The sequence below is a fragment of the Nelumbo lutea genome, chromosome 1 (assembly GCF_056320005.1).
Source record: "Nelumbo lutea isolate HS-2025 chromosome 1, American lotus-T2T, whole genome shotgun sequence".
Lineage (NCBI taxonomy): Eukaryota > Viridiplantae > Streptophyta > Magnoliopsida > Proteales > Nelumbonaceae > Nelumbo > Nelumbo lutea.
In genome coordinates, this window is record NC_142684.1 from 197316673 (window position 1) to 197329184 (window position 12512).

At 36.3% G+C, this 12512-nt stretch overlaps 1 protein-coding gene across 4 annotated transcripts; it reads left to right on the forward strand.

The window, feature by feature from the left end:
- Window positions 1–682: 682 nt before the first annotated feature.
- On the forward strand, window positions 683–12157 carry LOC148880222 (AT-hook motif nuclear-localized protein 1-like). 4 transcript variants are annotated; one of them, XM_088962063.1, is made up of 6 exons: window positions 683–1078; window positions 1409–1774; window positions 2959–3026; window positions 8964–9095; window positions 11039–11200; window positions 11550–12157. In XM_088962063.1, the coding sequence occupies exons 2-6, from the start codon at window positions 1426–1428 to the stop codon at window positions 11829–11831; spliced, it is 993 nt and encodes a 330-aa protein (XP_088818189.1). In that variant the 5' UTR covers window positions 683–1078; window positions 1409–1425; the 3' UTR covers window positions 11832–12157. The 4 variants fall into 4 exon arrangements, with proteins under 4 accessions (XP_088818189.1, XP_088818191.1, XP_088818190.1 ...); XM_088962064.1 differs by having other exon boundaries at window positions 1018–1234; XM_088962065.1 differs by lacking the exon at window positions 8964–9095 and having other exon boundaries at window positions 947–1078.
- Window positions 12158–12512: the final 355 nt, after the last annotated feature.

Here is a 12512-nt window from a genome sequence, read left to right on the forward strand (position 1 = left end):
AATATCTACTATACATGTTTGAAAGAAGTGATTTTTACGAACATTCATAATGCTTATTACACATTTATCCAATAAGCACTCCCAAACAAGGGTTTAGTGTGAAAGAATGTTTCTCATCCAACATTGGTGGTTAATTGTAATTCTGGGCCAATCATGATGCACCATGTCAGCTCTGTGCGCCGGTATATTCAACGCTGACGTGGCGTATCATTATTGGTCTAGTACGGTCCGGCTGCTGTGGACTATTATTCCCAGTTCGTATACATCGCAATCGTACAAAAAATGAGATACGAGAGATTGAGAGCTCGCTCAGACATCAGACAGAGTCTGGACCTCATCCTTACAAACCGCTCCAGACTCCAACCTCACAATGTTTTCAGCCGCGCATCGAGAACATCTCTCATGCTTTGTGTTGTTATTGATGGAGATATTTCCAGTACACGATAAAATGGGGATGCGAGGTCGTTGTAAGGTGCGATCTCTAAGGAGCAAATTTCGATTGCATCAGACAATATACGACGGCCCTTCCAACTACCCAAGTACCAAACAAACGACCTTTCGTTTTCTTTTCTGTTTTTTCATAATTCGCGTGGCTACCCTTCGTAGTTTTCGAAACATAGGAGGCCATTTTTGGACTTTTATTTTCATCTTTTTAAGTGCCGAAAGAGACAAACAGCAGAGCAAGCCAGCAGTAGGAAAAAGGGCGGGGCTCCAACGTTACTTGGCAGCTTTAAATGGAAGCTTAATAAAAAAGAATAAAATTTAAAAAAGCCATTTGCTTCTTCTCGAAATTTCTTTATTTTGTATTATCTATTACTTATTTTATTTTTTAATCCCTTTAATAATGATAATATATATTTTTTTTTACGGACGCGAACCATTTACTCAACCAAATCGTATATTTCGGGTTTTGAGATTAAAATATTGTTTTCATTTTAATTTTATATTTTAATTAATTTAGTTTTGTTTGATTTTTCGTTTTTGATCTCTCTCTCTCACTCTCTTTCTCTTTTTCTTGCAAACCAGTGTTCGAACGATGACGGCTAGCGGTTTTTCGGACCCGAAATCCGGTTTACATGTAAGTCGAGAATCTGTCGGAGCAGTAGAGAAATTTGGCAACAATGAAGACAATCTTCAATTAATTCAGCCATACCTCACTGCAACATAGAATTATTGTATTTTCTTTTTTTCTTTTTTTTGTTTTGCAAATGTTAACGAGCAGCCATTGAAGAAGGTATCTTTCTGCTCTGCAATGGGGAATCCTAGTGCTCTATTTTTTTTTTTCTGTTTATTGGTTAAGTTTGTATGTTTAATATAACTGCTCATTTTTTAAGCTTGAAGATTGTTGTTTGTGTGTGTGTTAGTGTTTCGTTAATTAAAATCTGCATTTTCTGTGGGTTGTTTTTAGGGTTTTGTTTAAGATAAATGGAAGCACGAGAAGGAATGAGCACTGGAGTTGCTGTGATGGGAGCAGATGCTCCACCCAATTTCCATGTAGCTGCAAGAACGGATAACCCTCCACAGGTTTCAACCTCGGCAGCCGTGGCGGCTACACAGGTTAATGTGGCGATGGCAGCTACTGGAATGAAGAAGAAAAGAGGGAGGCCTAGGAAGTACGGTCCCGGTGGGACCGTTTCCCTGGCGTTATCGCCGATTCCAATTTCGTCATCGGCACCGCCGGTCGTCAGCGGTTTCTCGGCCGGGAAGCGGGGTAGAGGGCGGCCAGTTGGTTTGATCAACAGAGAGCAACCCAAGTTCGAGGTCGAGAATTTAGGTAATGGAACTCTCCTCTAAGTTTAGAGTATGAGTTTTACTTACCATGATACTGTTTTAGTTTCTTATCATCTGCTGTAGTTTCGGTGGTTGAGTTTGTCTTATGTGAAATTTCGCAGTTTTTTTGCTTGGGTTTCGTGGTCGGGTTAATCTTTAGATTTTATACTTCACTTCCGAGTTTTACGTTCGAGGTTTTGAGGATCGTTGTTGGGGTTGGTGTGGGACCTTTGCAGGGATGCCCCTCTCAGATCTGGAAAATGGGCTCTGATAAAGAGGTAGACTTTTGTGGGGTTGATGTGGAATCAGGGAATCTTCCTCTTCTGTGTAAGATTTGGCACTTCTTGCCTTTTTGTGACAGTACTTCTTAAGAGAAGGACAAAACATTATGTGAGACTGTTCTGTGAAAACAGGCCAAAGAATTGACATTTATGATATATGCATTCCATTCTTTTTTCTCGGGGAGGGAGGGGGGGTGCCTCATTCTTGATTCTACTGCAGAAATTATGGTGTCTTAGCAATTGGCGGAGGTTCTTAGGTGCCTCATTCAGGACATAATGTGATTTTGGCCTATCCTTCTCCCTGCTTAAAAAAGATCCATTTAGGTTGTCTTTTCTAGTTTCTTTTCTTGCCGAAGCAGGAAACGTCAGAGCAGACTTCATAAATTGGACTCGTTGAATAATTTTCTGAACAGCCCCATCCCCTTTTTTTCATCCTGGTATTTTTCACTTAAATGAAAAGTTGGATAGAAGCTCACTTACAAGTTACAATTGATAATTTGAAAACTGAGTCATTTGTAAGTACTGATATTGCTTTAAGAATGAATCTGTGATCACTGACCATAAGAAGGCAACAATTCATCTAAAAATTAAATTTTAAGCATGTGATGGCATAAAAATAAGCTTTATGGTATTTGAGTAATGTATAACGAAAAGGAAGGCTGCCTTATTGAGTAGGGTTGTTTTTTCCAATAATCTGTAACTGCCACTTGATGACTTTGAGTCAAATTTGGAAGACCCTAAAATTTTCTCTGTAAATCATAGCACATTCTTTCTTCTGATAGAATAGAATTTAGGCCTGGCTCTAAGACTGCAATTTTATCACAGGAATGCATGCACTAGGAAATTCATTGCAGAGTAGGAATATTTTTATTTGAATTTCATGATTTCTTAAAAAAGGATTTTGCAGGTGACTGGGTTAAATGCTCTGTTGGTGCAAATTTCATGCCTCATGTCATCACTGTTGCCGCTGGCGAGGTATACATAAAGAAAAAATATAGTTTCGTTAGTTCTGAAATCTGCCAGGTCTCTTTTCTTATTTCACATCTTGTTGTGGGAGCTGTAGCATGCCTCTTCTCCTTTTTGGCTTAATTATAGAAAAGCATGTGTGCACTTGGATTGGTCAGGAAAATTTACAAATTGGTTGAACCCTGCTTTGACCCAGTTGGATTGAGCAAACAAACCGATTTTTATGAATCAAATATAAAATATAATTATAATTGGCAAATTAATGTTACATCGAAATAAAAAGAAAACATAAAGGAAAAAAATATCGCGAGGAATAAAGTGGAAATGGACAATTAACATGAATGGCATCTGATATGATGTATTAGTGATAATGATGTTGCATGGATACAAAACTTTGCATTCATCATCATCTAAGCCTTATCTCGGGGACATGTGCAAAGAAACAAAAAAAATCTACTAGTAAATAATTATATTTCTTTGAATTCATATATTTAAGCTTGAAATCAAAGGAAGATATAAAAGAAAACATTATGCAAAAATCCTTCCAGAACCTAGGTGGTGTCCAAAACTCCAAATACACTATGTATTTGACATGGATAATCCTCTCATTAAAGAGGGTCTATATAATCTTGTAGAATGTATCCTCAGTTATGGAAAACAGTTTCATGGCTAAAAAAAGAAAGAATCGTCAAAACTGTTATTTTGAAGTTGCACAGGTGACTGGCCAACAAACTTCCATACTGGTTGATTGATCTCTTGTCCGAACACAGTTGGATATTGATTGAACCAATATTCTTTTATGAAATAATCATAAATATAAATATAATTATAATCAGAAAAGTAGTACAGTATCAGAGTAGAAAGAAACTAAAAAGGAAAAAAAGATAGTCTCATGATCAGAAAATGGAAAGTTGAAAAGAAATCCTATGATGCTCAGATACAGATATGGGAAACAGGGATATGAATCTCCATTTCCTAAATGGGAAACAGAAAATGGAAAGTTGAAAAGGAAGATATAAATGCTTGTATGCATTTATATCCAATTTTTGAAGCTAATGTCATTTCTGAATATTTATGTCTTGCCAAATTTAATTAAATTTCTAGGATGAACAGTTCTTTTATAACATAATTTGTTCAAACATTCCATTTTACATACTTTAGAAGTGTTAATGCTATAGAATACATCTAGAAGTATCCATGCAATATTCAATAATGAATTTGGCATTGGTATGCTAGGCATATACAGTTGTTTGAGTATCATAGAAGTAATCACTATGAACAGGTCTCCTTCAAGAACCCATGGAGTGTTTGCAATTCTGGAATATCTTTGATTCGTACAGTTCTTCCATTTCAGGGGAACCCATGCAATGTTGGTAATAAGCTACAGTACTTAGATACCTGTATATGTCCAGTGTAATGGTGTCAGACATGATACTTATTGGATATGACACTGGATACTGCATGCACACTTTTAGATGTACTCTGTAGCATTAACACTCTTGAAATATGTAAAAAAGCATTTTTTTTAACACTCTTGAAATATGTAAAAAAGCATTTTTTTTAACACTCTTGAAATATGTAAAAAAGCATTTTTTTTTATAAGTAAGGAGAAATTTTATTAAATTAGAGATTCAAAACATGTAAAATAGCATGTCTTAACAAATCACACTACAAAAATATAGACTTGTTGGAATTTAATTATATTGAGCAAAACATAAGTCTTGAGAAATGATATTTTAGATGTAAAAGAATGATAAAAAGATAATTCCATGATAGAAAAGGAAAATTGAGACGTAAAAGAAATTTTAAATATTAGTGGTAGTATGGATGTGAGAGATGTAAATTTAACTCGTTTGTGCATTTTGGCTCAGCAAGTGAATACAGAATCAGGCTTCATAGACACTTCTGAATAAAAAATAGCTACTAGTAACAAATAGGTCTCTTTTAAATCTTTACATTATATACCTATAGTAAAGGGCATCATAGATATGAAGTTTGTTTTTGCTACCTAGGAATGTTCTATAGGAAAAAAAAACGAATGCATAATATATTCTAGATGTTTGTTTACATCAGAAAAACTTGGGGGAGAGGGTAGACCCCATGCAATGCTGATGATAAACATGCAAAACTAACAAAAGCTTTTGATTGGATCTTAAGAAATATTAGATTAGCTGTAATAATCATAGAAACAACTGTGTAGAAACTGCACTAATCTCTGATCAGAAAACTTGTGAAACTGATAGAATCCAATTCAAATCAAGCTGGACCAGTCAAAACTGACAAATACATTGGAAAATCATAAAGTAAAACAATAAATGGAAATTTTCATATGATATACAAAAAGCCGAAATAAAAAGGGAGAAAGGCTAATCTCATGAGTCATGATGACATGAGTGGAAAGTGGAAAATTACTTGAATGAGAACATTTCATTTTGAATGCGTGTGATAAACCTATAAACCAATAATGACTAATTCTATATTTAATTGCATAAAAAATATAAGTCAAGTTGCTTGAATTTCTTAACATAAAATTTGTAAAAATATGGGCATAACCAAGATAGCTTGTTCAAGTGTATTAGAAGTCTAGTTGCTCGTCTGATAAAAAGCAATTTTTCTCTTAGAACCTCCAGTTCAACATGGACCATCCTTATACTGGGCAAGTTTCCTGTCTGACCTGCTCCGATGGTTAGTATTGTCTGGTTTTCAAAAACAGTAAACTAATATCAAGTCTAGTGTGCTTAAAACATATCATAGGTGACCACATTGCATATGTAGGAATCCTGTGATGTCTATAGTGTCTAGGCTGTCAATGGTTTTAATTATATTTAATATACTTTATAAGATATTATTATTTAGGAGCCATTGGTTACTGGTTAGTCATTGCCGTCATTGTCATCATCCTAGCCTTATCCCAACTATATGGGGTTGGCTTGCTACAAGAAACCCATTTTGCCACTCTGTTCTGTTTAATGCCATTTTCATTTTAATTATGGGCACTGAAATCATTTCTTACTACTTCGTCCCATGTCCTTTTTGGTCTACCCCAGCCCTTCTAGCCCCTTCAACTTGCAACAGATCACTTCTTACAGGTGCTGTTAATGATTTTCTCTGCATGTGACCAAACCATCTTAGTATACTTCCTTTCATTTTTTCACCTATTGGAGCCACTCCTAGTTTTTTTTTGGTTGAAAACTCCTAGGTTCCTTCTAATTACTTCATTTCTGGTCCTATCCATTCATCCATCTCATCATATGCATTTTCCATCACTTTTTGGACATGTTTTGAGGAGCCATTGGTTAGTGTGACGTTAAAATTTCAGGCTGACATTTGACAAGCATTAAATATTGCTTTGAGTCTGAGAGCAGCCACTTTATGCAAAAAAAGGGCAAACTGGCAAAGGTTTGGTCCATATCCATTCTATCCCTCCCAAGACCCCCGGATGGGTGGGACCATCATTGGGTAATGACCCTTTTACATTAAAAGCATTTGCAATATAGTCAATATAAATACATAATTATTTCAAACGAGGGTTTTTGCAATGTCTTGAAGCCTGTATCACACCATTGGTTTAAGCATTTGGATATTATGACATTATCTGGGTCCTAAATTGGGTCAGGTCAGTTCTGCACACTCTTTAGTTGGCATGATCAGCATTTATCTGCTAGACATGTAACTTGAAAATCAGTATTTTGGTTGATGAAATATTTTTCATTGCTCTAACATTTTTTGGGTGTTGCGTGGACACTGACACGAGAACCAGAATCTGACATGTGCCCAGGAATCTTAGCCAGAAAGACAAAAAAGGACTTATGGATGTGTCTATAAGAAAGCATAAACTATTGAAGTACTCCATATTTTGTTGAATTTCAACATTATAAAACTATAGAAGTTCTTAAAAGATTATCTTTGTTACATGGCAGAATTCTGTAGAAAAAAATGGCATTCAATGTGTACAATAGCTATTCATTTTTGTCAAATAAGCAATGAGTGAAAGAAAAATGTTATGCAGAAGTATCAGTGTATCACTCGAGAACATGGAGTGTTGGACTCTGGCACATGTCCAACATGGGCACTTCATCCGTTTAGGAGAGTCCATGCAACTGGGTTTAAAACCTATATCAGTTTTATATGCAATAATTGTTTTGGTTGGTAACTGAAAATATCATACTGCATAGATCATTTGTATTGTAATTTTATTGTTGAGTTCCCATTTTAAACTTTTGGATATCAATGAGTGTTTGTTGCCTAGGGCTCTAGCAACAACTTGCATCAAGAGATCACAATGCTTAGGTGTTGCAATCGATTTTTAAGAAAGAAATCTATACATTATAACCTGGGAGCATGACAATGATGTGTTATTTCTTTCTGTTCAAATGAGATTTGCTTAAGCAGTTTACTACAAGAAAAAAAAAAGATCTGCTTGTTTCTCTACAAAAAGAAAAGATCTGTTTAAGTAGTTGAAAGTTCGATATTACATGCCCAAGTGATCTTCTTTGCTTCTTAATTGATTTTCATGATCACTGATTGTATATCATATTCCATATTATTTGATGTCTTTACTTATATGAGATTGTAAATTTTATATCTTAAATTTCAAGTTGCTGAACGGTCTTTAGGCTAGCAATATTTGAGGGAATATATACAAAAGTTTTTGGTCCATTGCATATGGACATCACTACAGAAAAACAGAAGGCTTTTGCTCAATGCTGGTCCTGACTATTGGGTGCTTTGCCGAGTGTTGCATGGACTCTTTTAAAAAAATGAAGTGTTCATGTTGGATGTGTACCCTCCGTGGATTCTTGATGGACACTTCTACATAACATTTTTCTCTTGCTTTTATTATTTGACATAAATGGACAGTTACTGTACACAATAAATGTCATTTTTCCTATAAAACATTGTTGAATAACAAAGATAGACTTTGAAACCTTATCCTGTAATATGAAATTAAAAAAATGTACTATTTTAATAGTTTATACTTTTCTGTATATGTCTACAAGTCCTTATATTTTCATCTTTCCAAGCCAGACTTCAGACACACATCAGATTCTGGTCTCATGTGTTTGTTTTCATGCAACTCTGCTTGGGAGGGATGGAATGGATATGAACCTAACCTCTGGCATGCACAAAGTGGCCAGTGGCCACCTCAGATTCAAAACCCACATTAATTTCTTGATTACTTTTGACTCTGTATCCAATGTTCTCATTTGAAAAGTCTAATAGTTATTGACTTTACATTTGATAATCATAACATGGTTTTAATTATCGAAAAAAGAAAATCATAATGTGCTTTGTCTTTTCTTCTTCCAACAATATAATAATTTGGTACTAGAGTATTCTTTTTTTTTTTTCTGCTTTTATGGTGCTATACAACTGGAAAGCGGGGGGGGGGGGGTCGCCCATCCCATACCCATAAGCCCCCAACCCTTGGTAGCAACAGGATTTGGATCCCAGGTCTCCGCTACAATTAGCCGGAGAACCTGCCGAGTCATCATTAGCAAGTAGGTACTAGAGTATTCTGACTATACCTGAAACTGCCATGAAAACTACTGGATCAGTAAGGCATCACAATTATTTTTGAGTTTGGATGTTTCATATTTGTGAAGTATGAATGATGATATCAATGAAGTTTGTCTGTTACGGTATTGAAGAATCCATGACTAATAAAAAAAAAGAGAACATATAAATATATAATACTAATAGAAGAGTAATATGATAGGAACAACAATAGAAGATTCAATACTTGCTTACAATTAATTTCTGAATTGTGCAACTGACTACTGATTATGATGGACTATCTACAATATTACTAACATCCCAAAAATTTTCTTCTCTTTTTTTAACTGAATTTTATGCTAAAATCCATTGACTTTAAGCATTGCACTAACTTTGTCAATTTCTTGTACAAGTATTTTGTTATTTTAGTAGCTTTCTTGTTTGTTTTAGGATATCACAATGAAGATCATATCATTTTCTCAACAAGGTCCTCGAGCCATTTGTATTCTTTCTGCAAATGGCGTGATTTCCAATGTTACACTTCGACAGCCTGATTCTTGTGGAGGTACTTTGACATATGAGGTTTGTTCATCCACCCTCATTTCTTGAAATGATTTACCTTTTTCTCTCTTTTGGTTCATGCACTTTGTGAAAGATTATATACGTACTGCCCAATTGTCTGTTACAAAATAAATGCATAAATATTGCATGCATGCACATGCATTTATGCAGATCATGTAGATTTATGGAAAATGGTTTTCTAAATATCAGCTAGATCTCTTGCTAGATGATCACTTCTCCTTTAGGCATAGATGAAAAGGTACCACATGGAGATACAGAGGGGGTTCCACTTTTTTGATGATTTGCTCAGCATTCTCGGGGTCCGTTTGGTTCACAATTGAATCGGAATCGGAATGGTCCATTCCCATAGTCTGTTTGGTTCAGACAGGAATGGGATTTCATTCCCAAGGAAGGGGCAGGGAATGGTCATTCCCTCAAATGGGGGAATGCCATTCCAGCAGGAATGGGAATGGGATTCTGATTCCATCCAACCAAACAGTTGGAATTGGAATAGCCGATTCTGATTCCAATTCCAGACCCCTATTCCCACGAACCAAACAGGGCCTCAATCTTGAACCATAGATCATATCCTGTGTGTGGGCATACAAATGAACAGCATGGAAATCTAAGGGGGGTTGCATGTTCTTGATGGTCTTCTCAGTGTACCCAATCTTGGACAGGAAGGACTAGGATTTATTTTAAGTTCAATTACCAATGATACCTTCTTTGCTGTTTTCGTCTTCCCAATTGACACTCATCAGCTAGGGTCTGGCTTTCTCTTGCTTCAATATGCAAGCATGCCAACCTGGCTATTTAATTCAGCTATTCCAAGGATCTATACAGTGATTGAGTAGAAGAGGGAGAATCATGTGCTTGTGGAGTATATTCCCTGCTGCAATCATTTGGATGGTGTGGAAGGAAAGGAATCAAACCACAATGGTTTTTTCATCTGACAGTCCCTTTATATTCACGCCAATACAAAAATCATCTGACAGTCCCTTTATATTCACGCCTTAAGTATTTGGAAGCAGTCTCAAGGAGTCCAACCACAATGGTTTTTTCATCTTGGGAAACTGTTTCTTTAATTTTTTGAAAGCACGTTTTGTATAGTCCAATGTACAGCTTATGGCTAATCATGGACTGGGCTGGGTTTTACAAGGCATTTAGTGGCTTTGAGTCCTGCCTGTGTCTGATCCAGCCTGCACCCTGGGCCTGGTCCCAGGTTGGGCTGGGCCTGACATTGGAGCTTGTCCAGGCCTGGATCCCAGGCTTTAAATATAAGCCTGGGCCCGGATAAAAGACAGGGTCAGAAACAAAAGTCATATGAAGGATCCTAAGAGTAGCTCCAATAGGTGATAAAACGAGAGAAAGTAGACTGAGTTGGTTTGTTCATGTGCATAAAAAAACATCTACAGCACCTGTTAGAAGATCTGTTACGAGTTGAAAGGGCTACAAGAGATAGGGCAAACTGAAAAGGACTTGGGTGAAACTTGGAAGTAGTAAGAAATGATTTAAGTGCCTATAATTGAATGATGGATGTGGCACTGGACAGAACAGAATGGAGAAACAGGATTCATGTAGCCAACCCATATAGTGGGGATAAGGTTTAGATGGTGATGATGATATAAGATATTACATATAATATGTATTGTATGTGTCATATTATAATATTTATATGCAATGTAAAAATATAATATAGAATAACACACAAAATTCAGTAAACATTATGGACTTATTTTAGTGCTCAACGGAGTTTGGAATCTGCATGCTTTTGGGTACTTGTTAAGGGAAAATGGACGCGACCCTCCAAGATATCTGAATCTCATTTGAATGTACAGGTTTTGAAATGTAAGTGTCTTGATTTGGTCCATAATCATGGTTGTTGTCTAGCTTCCTCTAATTATGATCCTCTTTTTCTGATTTTGTCATAATAAACAGTGATGTATCTCCTGTTGTTCTTGTAGGGTCGTTTTGAGATACTTTCATTGTCTGGATCCTTCATGCCCTCAGAGACTGGAGGAACTAGGAGCCGATCTGGTGGAATGAGTGTGTCATTGTCAAGCCCAGATGGCCGGGTTGTTGGAGGAGGGGTAGCTGGCCTATTAGTAGCTGCTAGCCCAGTGCAGGTAATCGTTTCTGCAGAATGCATTACTCTAAATTTTGTTGCTGTGTTATTGGACTTCATTTTTGGCTTTGCAAATCCGGATCACTGCACCGAGATGAGGGAAACCTTCTTGGATTGTAAATCAATTCGATATAATGACCAATAGATTTAAGCCATCGCTTTTAGCACCTTAGGTTAAGATGTGATGAGTCAATTTCTAAAGGATCAAATTTCTATGGCCAGAAATGCAGACCCTGGGAATGCTGATGAATCTTGAGTCTCTACATTGAATAACATGATCATTTCCATTGTGTTTTGGCTACATTCCAAGAGCCAATACTTGTATTAAATTCTGTAATGTTTAATTCCAGGTTGTGGTGGGAAGTTTTCTACCTAGCACTCAACTAGAGCACAAACCCAAGAAGCAGAAAATTGAGGTTACGTCAACTGTCACACCAACCACTGCTATTCCGGTTCCTAATGCAGAGATGCAAGAGGGTTATAATGGTCAGGGACAGCAGAATTCAGCCACACCTAAGCCAAATTTTGCGTCTTCTTCTTCCTTCCGTGCAGACAATTGGTCATCTCTACAGTCCATGCCAGAGTCCAGGAATTCAGCTACTGATATTAATATATCTTTGCCAGGGGGTTAATCTGAAGGATTTACCTAAGCCATTCACCTTGAGGATTCTGACAGGATTTGTACCTTGGTCTTGGTTGTGTTGGAAAAACTTAGATGAGAATTGAAACTCACTACCTTCTGTTTCTTACCTATCTATATAAACTCGTTGATTTAGTTTATGCTAATGGATGGGTTGGGGTTTTGCAGCCTTTAGAATTCCAACTCAGGTTTGGTAATTTATTAGATAGGACCTTGATCTGTAGGCTGGTTAGGTGGGCTTTGACATGAATTTGTTATCATGTATCTTTTTCTGTTGTGTTTTGATAGATTAATGATGAGAATGATGTGTTGCCATTATTCTTCTGACCAAGTTGTGTTTTTCTTATTCGGACCATGGGGGTTTTACCCTTGATATTTTCCAAAAGTCACCTGATTATGTTTGACACTGATTTTATTTTGGCAGAAGATGAAATTTATGAAGTTAATACAATTATGATTTTAAGCAGATTGCTGCTTAAGTGATGATCCCTGACAAGGTAGCTACATTTTCAGTTTCTCTTTATTTATTTGTTTCTAATATAATAGCAAAAAGAGAATGATGCCCAGTAAGGATTTGGGTTTCTTTCCTCCAAAAATAATTTCCTTTCTTTTTTCCAGGTGAACCATATAAAATGGGTTATTTCTCCAGGTATGGAATTAGTATTTAGAGAGA

Bases quoted from the DNA above. Each gene is read 5' to 3' on its own strand.
- LOC148880222 (XM_088962063.1), top strand. From the start codon at position 1,426: ATGGAAGCACGAGAAGGAATGAGCACTGGAGTTGCTGTGATGGGAGCA. The intron at 9,096-11,038 runs GTTTGTTCATCC...TTGTTCTTGTAG, and splicing joins GAGGTACTTTGACATATGAG to GGTCGTTTTGAGATACTTTC. The intron at 11,201-11,549 runs GTAATCGTTTCT...GTTTAATTCCAG, and splicing joins TAGCTGCTAGCCCAGTGCAG to GTTGTGGTGGGAAGTTTTCT.